At 51.7% G+C, this 21,030-nt stretch overlaps 1 protein-coding gene across 1 annotated transcript in view; it reads left to right on the top strand.

Moving 5' to 3' along the window:
• Positions 1 to 21,030, top strand: part of kiaa0586 (KIAA0586 ortholog) — a 79,038-nt gene that overhangs the window by 24,038 nt on the left and 33,970 nt on the right. Inside the window, exons 11-16 of the mRNA XM_035532609.1 lie at positions 8,440 to 8,659; positions 11,082 to 11,293; positions 15,756 to 15,828; positions 16,071 to 16,298; positions 17,236 to 17,404; positions 17,929 to 18,099. Coding sequence (XP_035388502.1) covers positions 8,440 to 8,659; positions 11,082 to 11,293; positions 15,756 to 15,828; positions 16,071 to 16,298; positions 17,236 to 17,404; positions 17,929 to 18,099 — 1,073 coding nt within the window. The remainder of the gene's footprint in view (positions 1 to 8,439; positions 8,660 to 11,081; positions 11,294 to 15,755; positions 15,829 to 16,070; positions 16,299 to 17,235; positions 17,405 to 17,928; positions 18,100 to 21,030) is intronic.

Genomic DNA, 21,030 nt, shown 5'->3' with positions numbered 1-21,030 from the left:
GTCAGGCCTGCGTATATCCCACCCACTAAAATTCCACACTGTATTGTATGTTTATTCGAGACCATGCGGAACGTGAAGCTGAAGGGCACACTGTCTCTGCTACATTCTTCTAACTTCTTTCCACGCCAGTGTCCTCTGCGTGTTTTCCCAGGATTGAATTCATTAATGAAATGTATCCAGCAGCCAGAAGGTCGAACTTCTTGTGTTGTCTGAACTGAAGTAAAATGCATGTTGCTTCCACGGAGGGAGTGGAGAACCATCACAAGATGAGTTGCAGCTCTTGGTTCACAGCGGAGATCAGAGGGCCCCTTCATTTCTCTGAATGATGCCCGGTATCTTTTAATGTCTGCGATTTTTCTTTTTTTAGACCCTCACGCTGGGTGAGCCACTGTCAGGAGGACTCCTGCTGGCCACAGAGTGGTAGTACACACGGCTGCTCACACTTACCGTTTTCCTGGCGTGGTTCAGACATAATTACCTTGTTGTGTGTTTGATCTTTGGAACAAATGTGTGTGTTTTATGGAGGATGACTCTGCTCTTTTCTCTTCTCTCTGTAATTCAGCGTCAAGCGCGCTGCAGTAATCGGCCACCTTAGGTCCAGCACTCCATCATGCCTGTTCCTGCTTGCCTTGATAACTCTACTTGCCTGACACGCAGTTGTTCCAGAGCAGTAAAATGCTACCTCACAGGACCCTGCCTTCCCTTTAACCGGTCCCCCCCCCCCCACCCAGGGCCAGATGGCGGCTGTAATGCGCTGCGCCTGTTTGCGAATGGCTGCCTGTTGGCCCTGGCACAGATGCCGCGCTGCAGAGGGTCACGGTGCCACCCAGACTCCCTCTCCCTTCACGGTGATTAATGGAGTCTCCATGCACCTGGCCGTGCTCTCTCGCCTGCTTCCCTCTAGTGGCTGCGTTTGTGTTGCGGGGTAGTGCGTGTTTGAGGTGTTCGCGCCTCCAGCCTCTGGCTGCTCTCCTGGCCGGGCTGGGGGTCGACATACTCCCGGGCTCCTCGGTGGGTGATGGCCAGAGGACAAGTAGCCACAGCCCGGCGTTCGTTCAGCTGCGCCGCGTTCCCTGTTGTTCCCACAGCGAGGCCGCACTGTCTTAGCTTTGTTAGCATGAACGTATGTAAGCTACGCATATTAACCCCAACCTGATGAGCATGGGGGATGCAGGTGTTGCACTCATGCGACACGGGGGGAGATGGTCCTGCCCCCCTGCCCGGAGGTCAGGCATGTCTTCAGCATAGCTGGTGCGAGTCACGGAGGTTATGGAATCGCCGCTACTCTTAACTGTGCTGCCCTGTGGTTTGATGTGTATTTTCCCATCATTTTATGGCCTAGTACAGTCATAGACTGTCAGTGTTATGCTATTGCAGGTGAGTCAGACATCTACAGCAAAGGGCAGTTTGAAAATCAGCAGCTTTAATGGAATCTGTCACATGCGTTCAATATCTGCAGTAATTGTGCATTTTGCTTCTGCTTGTCGCCGCTGGTAAGTTTGCGCAGGTCTCCTCTGGCAGAGTGGAGCCGGTGAGGTAACCTCATGGTTGTCGTGCGAGCCCTTGCTTTGGGTAGGAGATGGGGGGGGGGGGGGGGTGTCGGGGGGTGTCTGCGTGTCTGGCTGTGACGGATCGTTCCGCTCTGCTACCCTTTCAGTCAGCGAGCAGGCGAGCGAGGGAGGAGTGGCGCAGGACGTCGTTCCAATGCGACGAACCGAGATGACACGGCCAGAAAATAACCCCCCACCCCACCCCGTCTCCCTCAGCCTCTTAGCCCCCCGACCGAACCCACTATGCCGTCTGAGGGGAAGCAGCCAATCAGGGTTCGCTCTGTTGCTAGGTAATGGCTCTCCGCCCCCGTGCCTGAACACGCAAGAACGGCGAGTATCTCGTCAGTGAGATGGGCGCTCTCACACGGCGGATGGGAGCGTGTAGGGGGCTCGTGCGAGACGAGGGTGGCGGGTGGAGAGAGACTCCGAGGTGAAGAGGAGATGAAGAGAGAGAAACGAGGAGTGACAGGCAGATGGAAGGAGCGAATCAGAAGGCATGGCAGACTGGCTGCTTCCCCAAGGCAAACATTTAGCACCACAGAATGAATCATCTTGGCCACATTAGCTGGCAGCAGATGGGCTTTTCCATGGTGATGGCCTGACATATAGATGCGACCTGTTTGCCATTTAACGAGCAGGTTTCCTTGCATAAAGGAAGAATTGAATGGGACCCATCATTCCCATTTGTCTCTCTTTCTCTCTCGCTCTCGCTCTCTCTCGCTCTCTCTCCTCTTAGTAAACCTCCCTGCCCTTCATTTCCAAACAGCCTGTTAAATATCTGCAGACAGGCCTCTCTGAGGCAGGCTAGTCTCTCCTCTCCCTAGTGAAACTGCTTTCGGCAGCTATTAAATCAGCGTGTAAAGCACTTAGCTACTTGGCTTCCCTCTGCTTTAAATCTGGAAGCTGTTATAGACACTGAGGTGAAATGCAAATGCATGCATGTATGTGGACTATACCATCGCTGGAGACATTCTTCTTCTTTGTCTTTGTGTCATGGACACCAACCTAATGCTTCAAATATTTCATACACACACAGTGTGCCTGCACGGCCTGGCTGTTATTGGAGAACCTTTACATTAATAGACAAAAAAAAGCGCATGAGCTTTTGTATTAGGAGGGATAAATATTAACGAGAGCGTCTGGTCTGGGACTGGCAGATGTGTTTTAATAAGGAGTGCATGTGGTGGCGCTGGGTAGGAAGGATGCAGCCCAGCGCACGGACGCAGGCCCCGGGGGGGAATACTAATGCTGCCGGCCTGCTTCCTTCCTCTCCTCGCCCCGCTGGCCCAAGCGCTGGGAAACGGCCGCAGGAAAGGCTGCGGGAATGTCCGCCTCCAGCAGGACTGGCTGTTTTGCGTCTTTGTAGGTGTCGGAACACGGGAGACTGTGGGCCTCCGCGTTCATAATGATCGTATTGTGAAATTGGGCAGGCTGTGTTTGTGTGTGTGTGTGAATTGCATGTTGTTTTGTGGGATGTAGAGCACGTGCGCACGTGTTTGTGTGTGTGCGCACGTACGAATTTGCTTTGTCTCCGCTGCCGTGCAGGCCCACAAGGGTGTTATTCTTTTTATTTCCATGTAAATGTGTGTGCGCGCTATTGTGCAGGTGTGTTGAATGCGGAATGAGTCCGCCTGTACGCTGGAAATGCACGGACACGCTGCCCCCTCGCCGCTCTGCACTCGCAGTGTGGCTGTGCCTCTGCAGATGTCCCGAGGGACGTAGAGCCGTGCGTGTGTGAAGAGGGGGGACGGACTAAATGTCAGCGCTACCCACAGCCTCTCTGCAGTGCAGTGGCGTGCGGTCCGCGCAGCGACCCTGCCTCTGGCGAAATGTCACGGTGGCCACCCCGCTCCGACACGGCAACGGGGGCCAAGAACACTATTTACACATCGAGGAAGCCGCGAAACACGCCGTGGAAACGGTTTGGTTGGATTTGCACACACGCGCGCGCATGGCGTTACCTCTCCACGACCTGTCAGTAGGATTTCTGTTCTTCTTCATTACAGAGTGACATTACACGACCACACAACCATAAGCCGAGGACTCGCGCAAAGCCTTGCGCTGGGCGAGAGCTGCAGGGCTGCATGTGCCTGCTTAATGTTTCCCGTGTTCCTGAATGTCTTGGTGAATTGTGGGCGGACCGCGTGACACTGAGACTCATAACTTCAGGTCCAACACCTGTGCTGTCCTGCAAAATTGCTTTAAAATTACATTTGTAGGATTCCTCCCCCAGATTCCCCCCTCTGCCGGTGCGAGAGGAGGCATGAATGTCTGCCTGAGCTGCAGGGCTCTGGTTCAGAGGTGTGCAAGCAGGCAGGAGAGGCTGTTTCCCCGGCCTCCTCCTACTCCTCCTACTCCTCCTCCTCACCCGCAGCCGGAGATGCTGGATTAGTGTAGCCTCACATTTATGCTACTACGGTATTTGTACTTGTCATACTGCATCATTTATCACCCCCCATCGTAATCACATGTCCAATTTGGTTTCTGAAATGGAGTTTGGAAGCGTGGCTGGAGGTCACCGGATGCGGGCAGGTGTGTGGCGTAATCGGGGTCCTGGGCAGAGCGCGGCAGGCTCCGAGTGCGAATGAAGATAAATGAGCGCGAGGGGGTCTTCATTTGCGCGGGCTGAGCCGCTCGCTGTCCTCAGCCCCGGGCGTGAGATGTGCGACTTGGCTGACGGACACGGGGGGCCTCCTGCCGGAGCAGTGCTTCCGAACGGCCGAGCTTCTGAGGTCTTTAAAATCACCTACCGTATATGCTGTAGATGAGGAATCAGATAGATAACATGATCTCAAACACGAGAGGGATTGTTTTTGTGTGTTAATGGCCGTATTCCGCAGGCTCGGATGTTGTTCCGTTGTCTGATTAGGTTACTGCATAGGTGTTGTTGTTTTGTTTTTTTTACGCTGTGGTCCAGCTCCACTATCCACCGCAGACTTGCACACAAATAGCACCTCCCCCTTCTTTCTGAGCTTCCTGTCACCATCGTATTCTACTGCCACGCCTGAACCTGCAGCGCGCAGACGAAAGGCTCGGTGAAACTGCCAGTGTCATGGGTTTTTATAAAAAGCATCGGTTTTACGTCTCGCTCCCTGAATAATGATGCCGTCTTAGTAAAACAGCACGGTGTCCTCTTTCCAATTTAAGGTGGCAGACAGAGGCCCTGCTGGGCTTTGTTACTGCTGTCTCTCTCTCCCTGTGTGGGGCAGCGTGCACATCAGTGAGTACCTGCACTGACATTTACTCCACACCTTATGAATGGAAGCTGAACTGGCAGCGTCTCTGCACACATGCACACCCTTACTGAAGCTCTTCTCTCTCTCTCTCTCTCTCTCTCTCTCTCTCTCTCTCTCTCTCTCTCGCGCTTTCTGCCTCACTCCCCACCCCCCACACTATGGTATCCGAGACCTTCTTTTTTTTTCTTTTTTTTTTTTTGTGCTACAGAGGAGAGGGCTATGGGATACCCTTCTGTTTGAGCATTCCTCTCACTTTTCACATCCTTTCAGGGAGCGATCCTCCTTTCCTCTCTGCTCCACATACCCAGTGCCACACAAAAGCTTTTAAAAAAAGAAAGGAATTATTTTTCTTTTTCTCTTAGTCTCTTTTTTGGCCCTGGCCCTGGTTTTGGGAGAGGGAAATGCAGCTTTTGCTCTGGGAGGCAGGGCCAGGGGTCTATTTCTGCCATGTCCTTGTGCGTCCTCTCGGGCTTGTGCGTGCGGGCAGGGGAGTGGAAGGTGGCATCGCGATCTTTATCTCGCCGGGTAGCTGAAAATGTGTGGCATGTTGATAACGTTCAGCGTGCTGCTGTGAGGGGAACCGAAAATCGATGCGGGATGAGGACACGCCCCCTCAGCCTGTTTAGTAGTTTAGAGTGGGCGGGTTCTTCCTGTTGATCACCTCTTACGCTGATCATCTTTGCACATCAGTGGCGCAGCTATAACAGCTATAAAATCCACAGCCTTCTCGGCTTCGCTTTGAAAAGGACACCTGTCCTCATGATGCGTACACTTTTAACGACCCCGACTGTCGTCTCGCCGGCACGTGCCCAGAAATTTGCTTGAGACGGTTCGCCCGTGAGACGCGAGCTCAGAGATTTCGCCCCCTCGATCTGCCGGAAGGAGACATTAGCATGGCGTGACCTCTGTGGGGGCATTCCGCACGCTTCCCTGCCTGCGCCTGCACCCTAATCAATTTGCACAAGATCAAATAGCCTGGCATCTACCCCCCCCTCCCCCAACCTCGCGCCCCTGCCCCCTTCAAATGGATTAGCTTCTTTTGTGGCGTCTTAAAGCTGATTGAAAGCAGCACGCTGTGCGGAATACATCAGGACGCCCAGCACGCCACACGCTGCCTCTCTGGGCTTCATGTTTATTTATCACTGAGCCCTAAAAGGCGAGAAGCAGCTTCTTCCTCTCCGCTTGTTCTGTCAGCGCCGAGTCCTGAGGACATAATGGCTGCTCGGATGAGACGATTGTCTAAGGCGCGAGCCAGTAGTGCTGTCTGCCTGCCTGCCTGCCTGCCTGCCTAGCGACAGATCAAACGCGATGAGGCTTCGGGTTAATTCAGGCTTTTCAGCATCAGACACTTAACCTTGAGAGAATTGTACTGTTTTGTCTATAATTCATATCTTACACATGCAGACAATTAAGAAGATTGGATCTTATTATGTCGGGTCTGTGTTAACTGTCAGCGGGCTGAGAGAAGGTAGACGCGTGCCCTCCTCAGAGGTGAATCTTTGCGCCTTCCGTGGGCCTGCACGCCTCGTGCTATTGTGGTCAAGTTCATTTCCCAGGCTGGTTCAACCAATGGGAATAAAAGAAAAACCACGCAGCCCCAAATTGTTCCACTCATGTATTGACCGTTCTGGGCAGCGCCGATGTTTAAAGTTTAAGCTATATTCCGTGCATTCATATAATGTCTTATGGTTTTCCAGAACACATCTGATGCACTCCCAAAACGCTTTGATAGTGTTCTGCTCTTGTCTGTAGTGCAAAGGGCGTTTGCAACGGTGCCTTCCTTGTTCTGAGATCCACGGTGTCCTGAGATTGTTCTCACTTCTCTTTAAGCTCAGAATGAATGTGAGGCTCTTCGTGCAGCAGAGGAGAGTGTGATGAGATGCAGGCTTGTGTGTGAGCGCATTAGAGGGTGGGTGGGTGGGTGGGTGTGCATGTGCACGAGCAGATTAATGCATAGATTAATTTAAAAAGTGGTGATGGTGTGAAAGCATCGGGGTGGGAGGTTGGGTGGATGTGTCTCATCAGGTGTCGGGGTTCTATTGTAGCTGTGGGCTGGATCTGCAGGATGGGGGCTGAAGTTGTGGTGCACTGAAGGCTGTAATTGTGGGCAAACACCTGCAGGCTGGGGCCATCTCTGACTTCCGGGTCCAACCTCTATCTCTGGGAGAACGGCTCTGGGGGAGGAATTGAGGCCAACCTGCCTGCTCGGTTTTTCTCTTCTCTTTCGTTCCCTTTATTCTCTTTCTCTCTGTGGCTGCCCTTTGCCACCTCTTTAGTGCCCTGCCTTCATTTATTTTTCTTGCCTAGTTCTTATATTTCCACTCATCTCTCACTTTCTCTCCAATCCATATTTGTCCACTTCTATCTCAAATAATCTTTAGGTCTAGACAGCCTGGCAGATCATGACACTGGCTGTGTTTTCTCTGACGGCTCCGTTAAATGCTGCTCTTTCTCCAAATAAGCTGCTGAGAGCACTTTAATTTTTCTCATATGTTCGTTCTCACACAACTGACTTCCTCTGTTTGTCCTCCTGAGGGAGGACATAGGTTTGGTGTGGAGTCAAACAGCACAGACACATCTTGATCCAAACGTGTCCGACAACCAGCCGGCGAGGAACATTCTCCCGTATTACGTTTGAGGGCTTTTGGCATCATAACATTCAGTATCCTGAGTGTATCGGATAGCTATTTCATAGCGTCAGCGCTATGGCAACTGCTCTTCTTGGCCTGTGAGTGACAGATTTGGAAATTGTTTCTAAATGGTCTCTTTCCTGTCAGAGGCGAAATAGCCGTCTGCCTAGAAAGTGTCTTTGTATCGCCTCGAATTGCTTTGCGTGATTTGGGCGAATGGAAAGCGCCTCCGTGTGATTTATTGCCTGTGTGGCAGACAAGCGCAGCAGTGTTGGAGACGTGGACTTCACGGTAACATTAGATGAACAGGCAACCTCACACTATGAAAACAGCGCGGGCGCCGCGGGCTCCTGGCTGGACGCTGGAGAAGCCCCTCATCAAGGGCCTCCAAGTCCCCTCGTTACAGAGCTCTGCCATGCCAGGATAAATACATATTTCAGCTCCAATATGAGCTGATTTCAGTTTTACGCCTAACGTCGCTCGGGCGCGGCGTAGTGTAAACAGAGCTGCTCAGACGAGGACAGGAGAGTGCACACAGAGGGCAGTCCTAGCAATGCTCCCCCAGCTCCGCCTGTGGGCGGGGCCTCCAGAGCCTGGGTGGTGCCCCTTGTCCTTTAGCTGACCTTCATGTCCATATGGCAGACCCACCCACCCACCCCCACCCCCAACCCTCCGACTCCATCTACTTTGCAATTGATTTTCTTTGCCTGCTTGAGTGCTTTCTAAGGTGTAATTGATTGAATATGAAGACTCCTCGGGTCCCTGTCGACTCACAGTTTCATCCCTGGTAATGAATAGCTAAACTGTCCTGCGTGGACCCTTGGGACTCATAATTTAGCTTTTGACATGCATATGAGGCATGAAAAAGAAGCTTCTGCTAGTCAGGTCTTGAGAGAGTGTGACTATCTCATCTTTGTGCCCAGAGTCCTAAATTATTATGAGAAGCATCAGCGTTGCATGAGGCCTGGCCCACGGAGCCTTGCGGTAGACGCCCGTGACTCAGTGTGATTGTTCTTCTTCCAGAGAAAACCCACCCAAAGCGTCTGTCTGTCCTGCTGGAAGGAGCCACCCAGATTCCACTTTGATCAAACCTGCATGCCAGTGTGCGACGGCGGGGACCCTGATGGACGCGGCCCCTTTAACCCGCAGCACCGAGGAGAGCTCCCGCTCAGCCGTGCAGCAGGCCAGCGCTATGCTGCAGGACCTCAGCAGACTGAAGGAGGAGATGAGGAACGTGCTCCGGGTAAGCACAGCCCCCCCGCAGCCTCCGAGAAAGCATGTGACGCGATAACCATACAGGGTTTATTTTTGGGGGGGGGGTTCTTACATTATCTTGACCTTGTCATTGCATGAAAATTTACTGCCATAGTGTGCTGCCTCAACTTCTCAAGCCATTAACGACATTGCAAACATTGCTGTTTTGCAGACCAACCTTTGCTGGCTGTCCAGTCTGTTTTTATATCTGGTTAGCAGCTCACACTAGAAAGTCCTTCCCATTAGCATGCTGGACGCCGTGTCCGTCCGGCTCCTCGCGTAGATCAGCAGGTTGACTGTGTCCTGCAGCAGCCGGCCATCATTTCCAGCGCTGTGCTCCAGGACGTGCTAATCTAATCCGAGCAGGGCACTGATCGAATCAAGCTGGGCCTCCGACCCCTGCGCCTTGCGTCTCGGTGGCCAGACAGCAATTTTCCAATTGTTTCTTTCCCCTCACCCTCCCTCGCTAATAAATTACAGCACTTCTCCCCTCCACCGAGTGTGCCGCTGCCTGTTTCCATCCATTCCAGTCGTCCCCCACCCCACCCTCTATCCCTACGCCACCTCCCTCCCCACCCCCTCCGCCCAGGCATTGGGTTTCCAGGCACGCACCAGCTGCGGCTGAAAAATTCCATCAGCCAAGAATAATGTAGCAAAGGCAAATGACACATTAGCATATAATTGGGGATGCGGGATTCAGATGCACTTTGGCCCGGGAACGCGCGCGAGTCCTTCCGCCTGTCGGAGCCGAGGGGGCCAAAGCCGCTCGAAGTCCTCGGCGGCAGGCCCGCTTTAATGAGATGTCACTCACACACACCTGCCGGCCGGTGGCACACGGCCGTTTCCCAGATCACACGTTGCCAGGAAGGGAAAATGTTGAAGCGGGAGCATGGACGGATGGAGGGAGGGATGCTGCTTGATGTGCTGTACTCCAGCACTGTAGTGCAACAATACATAATATCATCCATTACTGAGTGCAGTATTCATGTCTGTGCGTGTGCTTGTGTGTGCGTGCGTGTGTTTTCAGACAAATTTGGATTTGTATGTTGCTTAGTACAAGCTGTGTTCAGGTCCCTCCTAGTCAGACTTTTGGCTCACTCTGCTCTCTCTACCAGACTGCTGATGCGTTTCCTGTGCGTAACGTCGATCCATAGCGGCAGGAACCCCCTCCCCCCCGCCCTGCCCTCTCCTCCCCCACCCACACCCCTTCTCCGTGGTGCGTTCCCATAGCAACTCCAGCCTCTGCAGTGCCTGCGGTGCGAGCCTTTTCCTCCGTTCCTCCTGCTCACCCTGTCCACAGCAAACCTGCAGACACAATGGCAGCTTTTGTAGCCTGCAGGTTCCAGCCGCTCCGTGACACACAGACCTTTCAGATAAATCAGTGCTGTTATCTCTCTTTTCCACCTGGGCCCAGAAAGCTAAGGCACAATGCCTGTGAGAAAGTGCCACCACGCTGTGCAACCCCTCTCCAAACACAGCAACAGCCATTTTTCTTTTGCGTCGTTCTCACCCACCCCCACCCCCACCAAGGTCCATAATTGCCATCATGGCTTGAGAGGCTTCACATCAATTGTGCCGTTTGTAGCTTTTCAGTGAATTACACACACTCCGTATCATGCAAATTGGTGCATTACCCGTTCGAACAAAAACACCCCCGTTTAGTGGCGGATTTAACGGAGTGTCCGGAACATTCGCTGCCTCTGACCTAATGTGGCTCGGTAAAGGAAGAGATTCTTAACACGTTTAGAAAATGACGCGGCGGAGCCGCGTCCAGGCTCGGGCTCTGAAATCCTGAGCTGAGCGTTTGCATCTGCTGAGGGTTTTTGAGGGGATGAAGGTGGGCTGAGAGTCCCCTATCAAGGTTGGGGAAGGTGCGATCGCCTTGGTAAGGGATTTATGGAGAGCTGTTAGATTTATATTGGTGGGGGAGGGGGGGGTGAGGGAGAGGCAACCAAGGTCCCTGGGCTTCGTACATACACACGCTCACGGAGAAGGAACGTGACGTTTGCGGCTGGGGGTAATTGCAGGGATAACACAGGCCTGACGTGAGGCTTAGGTTGCTTTTATTCTGATGTTTAAGCTAGTTCTCTTGATCATTTTCTTCAATGCCTGCCCCTGCCACCCCTGCAAAAAAAACCCAGTTTTTTTAATAAAAATATGCCAGTCATTTTTTTTTTCTTGTTCTCATTTGTGTGCCAAAGTGTAGCCACTTTCCCCGATAGCTCTGTTTCCTGTTCTTATCACAGCCATTCTCTCTGCCTATTGTTTGTTTGTCATGTACGTTTCAAAAAGCCAGTCGCTCACAAAGGCTGTGATGTTCTTTTTCTTTAGGCTACAAATTACTTATCTCTTGAATCACCAGACTTCATTCTCTCTCTCTCACTCTCACTCTCCCTCCCTCTGATTTCTAGCCATCTGAGCTGGGTGATGTGGTCCCTCCCAGGGTTGCTCCTCTGTCTAGGGCCAGCATGCCCCCGCCCGCCTCCATGTTTGAGGATGCAGGGTGTGTCCTGAAGCAAGTCAGGCGAGGACGGAAGGTTCTGGAAGAGAACCTGCAGGCCATTTTGAGAGCCAAGGATGGAGAGGTGCTTCATACACAACTAGAGGCACTGGCTACTAACAGGTATGATATGTGATAGTGCCCTGGACCTTCAATATGAAATGATGGATAGTTATGCTTTCATAAGTTGTGTTTTTTTTGGGGAGGGGAGGGGGGGAGTTTGGTCCTACAGCGCAGATGATGTCAATGATAGAATATCCACCCAAAAGCAAGATTTTTTTTTTCCTCTAGGTCATTTGTCTGGTTCATACGTGTTCCCGAGGATGGCCGAGGAGCTTTGCAGTTCTGCCACCTCTCAAACTTTTGTGCTTGGGCATCTAGTGCTCCGTGTGATCTTGATTGACAGCTGGCCTCAGAGCACACTCCAGGCAGGAGAGGGCTAAGCCAAACGGAACCATCACAATGATGGGCGGCTGTCAGCCGAGTCCTTTATGCACCTCTGCCCAGTGCTAATGTATTCAGCCCCAGACTTCAGCCGTGAAATACTGGGCCTCATCCGTGCTACGGGGTCGCCCGCACCGCATTGATACATACAACACCCAGCTCAGAACACCGATCATTTAGAACACGTTGTACCGCGGTCATCATCACACACTGTTTTGGACGTGGTGCTTGCTGAAAGCGTCCGTGCCATTGGGGAGTTTCACGCTACTGCCGTATGCGAAAGTTTGTGATTTACTCCAGTCAGACATATCATTAAAACTACTGACAGCTGAAGTGAATAACACTGATTATCTCATTATAAAGGCTTTTGTGAATTAACATTCAGTTCTTGCATTTGAAATGTTGAAAGTGGGGAAAAAACAGGCAAGTGTAAGGATCTGAGTGACTTTGTCTTGGTCTGATGGCTGGGTGTGTGTGCGTGTTGCGTGCCGGGGGAGGACAAGCTAGCAGATGGAGTGTGATGTTCTGTGCAGGTTTCTGCAGGGAAACCTTGGGCCCTGGCATTCATATGGATGTCACTTTGGAACGTACCACCTAACTTAACATGGTCACGGACCAAGTACATCCCTCCATGGCAAAGGCACTCTCTAATGGCAGCAGCCTCTTTCAGCAGGATAATGCCACAAAAATTAGACATAAATCTTTTGAGGAACACGACAAAGTGTGGAAGGCGTTCACTTGGCCTCCGAACTCCCTCGATCCTATCAAGTGTTTGAAGAATGTGCTGGAAAAACAAGTCTAATCCCACCACGCAACTCACAGGACTGAGAGGATCTGCTCCTAATGTCTTGGTCAGGCGCCACGGGACACCTTCAGATGTCACTGTGAGTCACTGCGAGTCAGATCCATTTAAAATGCAGAAGGGATATGAATTTCATCGAAAGCGGGAGCTCTGCCAAATTCTGCGGCATCATAAATTCAGACTGACCGTCAGCCGTGCATGCCGGCGTGCGTGGGTGCGCGTCTAGATGTGTTGCTGATGGATCCTGCCGTTTTGGATGCCAGGCAGGTCTCGTTTGTTTGTGACTTTTAGGATGGAATGTGGCATTCAGAGAGGTTGGCGGTAATGGCGTGTGATGCAGCGGCGAGAAGCAGGACTGATGCCTTTGATGGGCGAGAGAAGACGAGGCAACCGAGTGCTAAAGCCGCCTTAAAAAAACAAATGGAGAAGGACTCCAAGGACTCCTGTCCCGTGTGTGTGTGTGTGTGTGTGTGTGTGTGTGTGTGTGTGTGTGAGGACAGCCCTGTCTCTTCTGGATGATGGCTCTGTCAGTGTGGGCCCAGCCCAGTATCACGGTTCTCCTCCGACACTCCTCAGGCCCGGCCCAGTATCAGCGGTTCCTCTTTGACACCCGTCAAGGCTGGCCCAGTATTCAAACCCTCAGTTAGAAATGTCAGCCCTGCTGGTAATTGTCTCCCAAATGGCAAAGGCAATCAGCTCTGCTCCTAATGTGGGAGCTGGAAAACACAAACATGCTGATTGATGCGGCTGCCTCTGACTGCTGTAATGGCTTTGATCTTTTCCTCCGCCGAAAGGTCGTGGCGACAGATGCGGCTCTCTTCGTCCCCGTGCTCTTCCTCTTTACACTTTTCCTTGCGGGTCCTTCCTGGTGACCGTCCGTGCTTTGGGGGGGGCGGGGGCGGGTTCTCTGTCGCACCTCGCATGCCTTGCCTTGATGGATTCATTCATTTGGGCTACTGACATTGCAAAACGAGGCTGAAGTAGAATTTTATCCCTGCCATCCATTTCACTGAATTATTAATGGCGCCATTTGCAAACCTGAAAGTTTTCGACCTCTTCATCATTATGCACTGTGCCTAAAAAAGTTGTAGCCTGCCTTTCTCTGGAGTAAAAATGAGCACTATCCCATTCCGAATCAGTTTGTAAGTACAGCCTTCACGTGCACTGAAGCACCCGCGGAGCATGCAGGTAGCTGAACACCGTGCGCCTCCCCTGCTGCCTTCCTGACACCTCCGATCCCTTCGAGTTCTCCGTTGTCGAGCGCTCGCATCTGATGACGTCTAATGATGCGTAATTCTCACGTCTGAAGTCGAAAGTGAAAAGGCGGATGACATCTGATTCAACCCAAAGATTAACGCTACCAGATACTTAATCTGTTATGCGTTTGTAATGTGCCACTTGTCTGCTAAAAGTACTTGTTTTTTATGCTTCTGGCGATTCTAGTCACAGACCAGCAGGGGAGATCTGTTTGTTGACCTCAGTTTATGTCTCTCTTATTGCCTCTAGTTTATCACTCGTCGTTACTGCTTCATCAGAGTCGTTCCTCTGAAACGCTCAACCTCGGTCCTCCGGAGCCGTTTACAGCTGGCTGCCACGGCCGAAATGATCCAGCTGTTTTATCATTTAAGCTTAGAATGGAAATAATCAAGAGACGTGGCAAATCAATGAGTTACGCTTATCACTAATAATTAATTGCAGTTCGTGGTGAGACTGAATTGTCTTAATGAGTGTATTCCGATGAGTACAGGGGTGTTATTTAAGACTCCCTTAACTTTTCAGTGGCGTCTGGCACAGGCAGTGAATTATACAAGCGTCTCTTTTTTTGGGTGTGTGTGCTGTTCCACTGGATCACTTTGTTCTGCCCCCTTTATGCAGTCGTTATGTTTTCATCTTTGCGAAGGCGATGTGAACGCATTGTTGCTCTGAATGGTCTTTATAGCTCATTTTCCAGCTCTTATTTCTCCCATCTCAATCCTCTGAGCTCAAATATTCGGCAGAATAAAAGCTTCAAATGGCTTCGAGCTGGAGCACGGCGGTGTGCAAATGGCGGGCAGCCTGCAGGGGTTAATTGAAGGTCATTTTGAGCCCTCAGATCAATTGTACTCCATTTGGAATCACGAGTGTCTTCAAGCATCATCTGATTAGGTGAATCCATCACGCCGCAAACACTTGACGAGAGATGGAGACGTGCTCTTGTCAGAACATGGGCCTTTTGATGGTCAAAATTTGTTTTTAGGAATCTGTGTGTTTTTGTGCACGTGCGCAAGCATACACTAGCGTGTGAGGGTGTGTCAGTGCAGATGTATGTGGATGGGTGTGTCTCTCTGTGTGTGTGTGTGTGTGTGTTGTGTGTGTGTGTGTGTGTGTGTCTTGAGGGGATAGTATTGCCGGAGGTTGGTGGTGGATGAGAGAGGCTCTGTGCTCCATAGCCAGCTGTTTGTTCCTCCTGCCTGGCATGGAGCCAGATGCTGTCTGCTCTGCCCAGAAACAGCCCTGTTCTTCTGGCATCTGAACTTCAATGGTGGGCTTTCCTACCACTGTGAATTCTCTGTGCGTGTGTGTGTGCGTGCGTGTGTGTGCGCACGCGCATGGGAGTGTGATGTCTCTGCCGAGGCACAGTCCTGACTCGCACGCACAGACACACAAAAAACACACTTCTACTTCCAGCCCTCCTATGCTAAGCGCGCTCTCCCTGAAGCCCACGCAGCAACAAAAAGGAGGAAGGAGAGAAACCGCGAGTGTGAGCAAGAGAGGAAAAGCGGAACCGGAGCCGCGCGCGGTGGCCGACCGCAGACGCGGTCTCCTCTGCGGGAGAGAGGCGCTTGGACGGAGCGCGTCACTCTCTCTCCCCCTCCGCCCAGCACCGTGATTTATTCACTGCAATAAGTGATGCAGGAGCAGGCTAACAGGCCAGCAGACAGCAGGGCATTAGCATAATGTGTGCTGTAAAGAAGTGCTAGTGCATCCTGGGGGTCTCAGAAAGATATATGGCACATTTAGATTAGCTCTGCCCACAGATATCACTCCTCATTGTGATTAATGCAGTGGTGTCATCTCGCGCACTCGTGAACTGAATGCTTGAAGGATCCGGAGCTGTCTGCAGTATGTTTGCACTGTGCTCCTGCCTAAAGGAACCTCTGCTTATTTCCCCGGGACGATTTATCTGGCAGTTGCACAGAAAAAAAAAGGGGGGGGGGGGAGCAGAGAAAGACAAAAGCACGCTCAGCACCTGGCTTGACAAATGCTCAGCCAGGCACAGCCGTCTCCCGGCCCGCGGCCGCTGTGCCCCGTGTGCGCTGCGCGACTGCTGAACGTAAAGGCCTGTGCTCCGTCTTGCAGAGACGCCAGGGAGGAGCTGAGAGTGAGGAAGACTGTGGATGCGTGGATCAGCACGCTGACCAAGGAGATCGAGGTGAAGTTCATCTCAAACAGCGGTTCATTGCTGTCTTCACTACTGTCTGTTTAATGTTTAACACCACAAACCCCGCTCTTTTCATGATAATACCCCGTATTCGTTCAAAAAGATTATTATTCGTGATTTTTATGATAACCCAATTTCTTTGATAAAATAAGTTGAAATCCATACAGGGAATCCTTTGGGGCATGTTTAAGCCGAGTGTTTTTAATTGCGGTACCAATCTTCCCGTACGGCAGGACGAGCTGGCTCCGCTGGGCTCCGCTGCGGAGAGGGCCCCCGCCGCCCCCCGGGTTCAGGGTGGTGGGGGCGGGGCCAGGACCAGAAGGGCGGGGCCAAAGGGGAAAGGAGCTGTAGCAGCAGCAAGCAGAAGGCCAGCGCTGAGAGCCCCTGCGCCGAGCAGGCTGCCGCCGGGCCAGCATCACACCTCCTCTCTGAGGAGCGACGCGGAGCAGCACGCACACGCGGTGAGTGTGATGGCACTGTCGCACTGAAGCCTCCATGCTCGACCTGACGCATCATCGCCCGTTTTCACCGATGACCTCTTCCCTCTATAATGAAGGAGCGCAATTAATTAGTCGTCGTGGTGCTCGGTTGAGACAAATACGATTAGACACTGATGGAACATATTGCCCGGGCAGTATGTCATAATGTATTCAACACAGTCTGTCAATAAAACACCGATTCCCGTGTTAATTGTATAAAATGATATGTAAATAGCATTTGAAAGCTGTGCTGGAGGTCAGTGTGCTTTTTCCTCTGCCGTATCCATCCATCAGACTTCATCTGTGAGGCTCCTGTGGTGTCTGCTGCATGCAGCCTGCACCTGTTCGTCCTCGCTGTATTTCCACACATCCAGACAGGGACCTGGAGGACACGCTTGCGTCCTCCCGCATCCACCCATCTGGACGTGAACATGGGCGCTCTGGCCCCGCTCGGTCTAGCTAGAGGAGGTGTCCTCGCACACATGCTGCCTCCCACACGGGTTTGCTGTAAACGCGAAGAGGCAGGCAGGAGGCAGACGTGCTTATCTGCGTTTGGCCGGGACCTGCTCCATGCTAATGGCTGCACATGTTTCCTGTTGTCTGCGTAAAACACAGCGAGCCTAGCAACAGCGGCCGTGGCGACGGCTCGCTCAGCTCTTACCTTGTAAGGCGCCCTGTCTTCCCCCCCTCCTATCACCAGACAAATCCGGCTGTCAGGAGCCTTAGCAGCCAGTCAAAACAAGCGTCTCCGTAACAATGGAAAGTGTAGAGCAGTCTGGATGTTGACACTAAGGGTTTGACTTGAAACAGTCGTGCTCCGCCGCCTGCCTTCCACACTAGCACGTTTAATGGGCTTCAGCAGATGTTTATGGGGTGGTTGCTCTGTGCGCCTAAGTGTGTGCGTTTCTGCTTGCCGCAGCCCACACCGCCCAAGTCTGACGATGACGAGGCGTACCTGGAGAAGGTGTATGGGAGGGCCCTGTACGAGGGCCAGCGACGCACCCTGAAGAAAGGGCCCTACCTCCGCTTCAGCTCCCCCGTGCCAAAACCCAAAGTGCAGCGTCCTAAACTGATCGAGAGTGTGAAAGGTAAAGCGCTGATGAACAGGGATGTTCAGGGGTGCATACATGGAGTGTTTCTACTCCGCCATACAGTCTGGGGTGGAGAACGCTGCCAGAACTGAGCCTCTGGTTCTGGAACCAAATGGTTTAGCCAACCAAATGGTTTAGCCAACATGCTTTGATACTCTGATTGGTCCCAGGCGATTTCTCCAATGAAATTAGGTTAACTGAACATACATCCCACTTCATGAATTCAGTGCATCTATTTATAAGTGTGTTTATTATAAGTGTGTGTTTATTATAAGTGTGTGTTTATTATAAGTGTGTGTTTATTATAAGTGCGTGTTTATTATAAGTGCGTGTTTGTTTATAAGTGCGTGTTTGTTTATAAGTGCGTGTTTGTTTATAAGTGCGTGTTTATAAGTGCGTGTTGTTTATAAGTCCATGTTTATTATGTGTGTGTTTATAAGTGTGTGTTTATTATAAGTGTGTGTTTATAAGTGTGTCTTTTTTTGTGTGTCTCTCTCCTCCCTCCTCAATTTGTGTCCCAGGCGTGAAGATGAAGTCCTCCAAGACCCAGACCCAGACCAGCTCGTCGGGGGTTCGTGCGGTGTCCTCTGGACCCCAGTACCTCTTCAGTCCCAGCAGCCCAGTCCAGCAGGAGCAGCTGGTACCAGGCTCCCCGCTGCGGGGCTTCCTCATCCCCATGGCCATCCCCCTGGGTAAGGCCCGGCTCCTCATCCCACAGATTCCTCTCCAGCATCGTCTGCGCACGTTCAGCACTAGTGAGGGGGGGACTCTAGAAGAACGTTGCCCCTGATCTTAGTCCAGAACTTCAGCCAACTTACTGCTCAACTGCAAGACTCGAGATCCAACTGCTTCAGCTTATTAACAGCCCTTCCTGTCAAACTCCCTCGAATGCTGTAAAGACTGTAAAATAGTCTTTAGGCCTCAAAGAGTTGGAGGTGTTGGTGTTAGTGGAGGTGAGGAGGGTTAAACGTTAGGACCAGTCGTGCTCATATCCGGTCCTGTGCGTTTTTAAGAACCAGGCCTTAACAATGCCGCGTTAACTCGCCGTCCCTCTGCGTGTCTGAATGATGGCGCGTTAAAAGCTAGTCCAGCGTGCAGTAGTACCGCAACCTTCTGTCCGCCGGAAGCGCGCGCTTGCCCACGGCGGCCTCCTCCTCACCCACGGCCACCGAGCTCCCAGCCACGGTAATTAGACAGGCGTTTGAGCTGCATGAGTTCAGCTCTTAATCACAGCGGAGTGTGAAAAGCCAGCTCCCTCCGTGGCGCTGTTTTAATCACCTCGGCACGGGGACTGAAGTGTCTTCCGCCAGGCTCTCAGTGTCTCGCGTCTCACGACTGACCCGGTGCTGCACACGCACTGCTGGACGCTGATTAGCCACACCGGCAACATGCATGAATGTGTTTGTCTTTTTATTACGAAACAGAGCAGGACAATAACTGTAAACAGCCAATTGAAAACATTTACAAACATTTGTGTTCTTGTCATGTGATAATGGTCTTCTTTCCCTTTTTCTTTCTGCTGCGACCTCCAGCATTAAAATAGCGCACTAGTTTGGCTCGAACCGAACTGAAACCATTAACAATTGCCGCATCCGTCGGAAAGAAGGAGTTTAATGGGATTTTAGAACAGGCCTCCTCGTCTCTTCCTCTCGCATCTCATCTTTCAGCTGCTGCGGCTAGGGGGCGTCGCCGAGCCCCTAACGAAGCGGGGTATCAGAAATGGAGTCAGTGAGCAGGGCACAGAGCAGCGTTGCTGGAACAGCAGGAGGCCATTTTGTGCACGTTGCCTGCCGGCTAAGCTGATCTCTGCTCCAGGCTCACGGTCCTGTAATCACATCTGCAATGCAGTGGCTGTCATGGGCCTGGGAGACAGGCCACTTCCTGCGCAGCACAGAGGAAGCCCCCCTCATTTAAAGCAGCTCTTTATCTGTTCACAAGCCGTAACTCATTTATTGCATGAGATGCATTTGAAGGGGTGGACAGAACAAGGCTTTGTACAGTGTGTGTGTGTGTGTGTGTGTGTGTGTGTGTGTGTGTGTGTGTGTGTGTGTGTGTGTGTGTACTGATAAACATGACTTGCGGTGGTGTGATTTTCATGTAAAGTAAAACCGAAAAGCCTTTTCAGCTGTGGAACGTCACTGCTCACATGACTTAGACTTACATACTCGTGTAGGAGGAGAGGTTCTAATACCCCTGTCTGCACAGGCCACTGGCACCATGTCAGGGGCTTGTTACCAGTCTGGCTGATGTTTCAGGGTAGAGCTTTGGAGAGGGGGAGGGGTTCAGAGTGGTCTTCCTGCTTCACTTAGTGGCTGCCCTATATCACTCTTATAGTGTGTGTGTGTGTGTCAGTGAGGGACCCTGGTGGAAAGTTCCAGACTCGTTAATAATTTCCCAGTCTGTGCTGCAGTGCTGTGCAGTGTGGTTGTGAGAGGAGCTGGCCTGCCCTGCCCCCGCCCCTCCTCGTCGGCAGGCTGCGGGGCTGGAGCTTGGAGCCGCCCTATTTTCCCTGCTCCGTGACTCCCCGGAGAGGACAGTGGGATTGGCACAGGCCCCCCGGGAAGTACACAGAGCCTTTCATCTGCAGCAGCTGTTCAGACAGGCACATCCGCAGCCTGCCCCGAGTTCCAGAGGCACGCTAAGGATGGCGGTTGGCTCCCATCAAATCTCCTTATGAAGTTACGCGTGGAAACATTCCCATCCCCTCAGCACCGCGCGATAACCGCTTTGCCTCGAGCTTGATCCAGCACTACTTGTAATATGTAATTTTGTGTTTGACGATATGATTGTCATTTAAGCTATTGAGTGAGGATTGCATGTTTTCAATCACAGCTCTGTGCTAATTTGATATTATAGGTGAATGTGGCTGTAGTAGAAACATTTCTGAGCATGCCAGTCAGGCCATCCTCTCTAGCGCAGCCGATGTTCACGTCACAGTTGGGCTGTATTACACGTTCCTGGCCATTTCCCAGTGTAAAGCACCACGTCTGTCACTTAACGCCACACACAGGTCTCGCTGCATTATCAGTCTCACTGCAGCACCCGTCTCACTGCATAGCTCGTGTTGCTCCAACGCTGCCAAGCACTTCTGAGTAAGTGCCGCTAACCACTTCACATGGCCCGTGATTGGCTCCCGGTGCCATCGGCACATGGCTCAGCTGGGTTTCAGATCTAACTAGACTGTTCAGCTGTGTGCCTGCATCTCATGTCAGGAGGGCTGATACAGGTTCCTCATTGCCTGTTTTTTTTTTGTTTGTTTGTTTGTTTGTTTTTTTGTTTGTTTTTTTGTTTTTTTTGCACACATTTGTGTTTGTGTGGGGTCTTTTTGTTTTGTTTTAGTAGCCTGTTGTGACCTCCCTCCATCACTACCACTTTCATCGTCCGTCGTTACGGTATCCGTAAGCGTTTAGTTTTCCACTTTGTCCCGATCCTCAGATGGAATGCAAATGAGTTCTCTTTCCTTTTAACGCCCCCCACCCCCCAGCGGTTATACAACTAAGCCCACATGTTTTCTATCATATATTTTTGTGCACTCCAGATGAGTCAGAGCCTCTTGCTCCTGAGCCACTGTTTGGATGCCCTTCAGCCAAATTATGGAAATCATAAAGCCCCTCTGTGTTCGC

This window comes from Electrophorus electricus, chromosome 13 (assembly GCF_013358815.1).
Source record: "Electrophorus electricus isolate fEleEle1 chromosome 13, fEleEle1.pri, whole genome shotgun sequence".
NCBI lineage: Eukaryota > Metazoa > Chordata > Actinopteri > Gymnotiformes > Gymnotidae > Electrophorus > Electrophorus electricus.
Note: the sequence above shows the minus strand (reverse complement) of the source record. Positions and strands in the feature narration are given on the sequence as shown.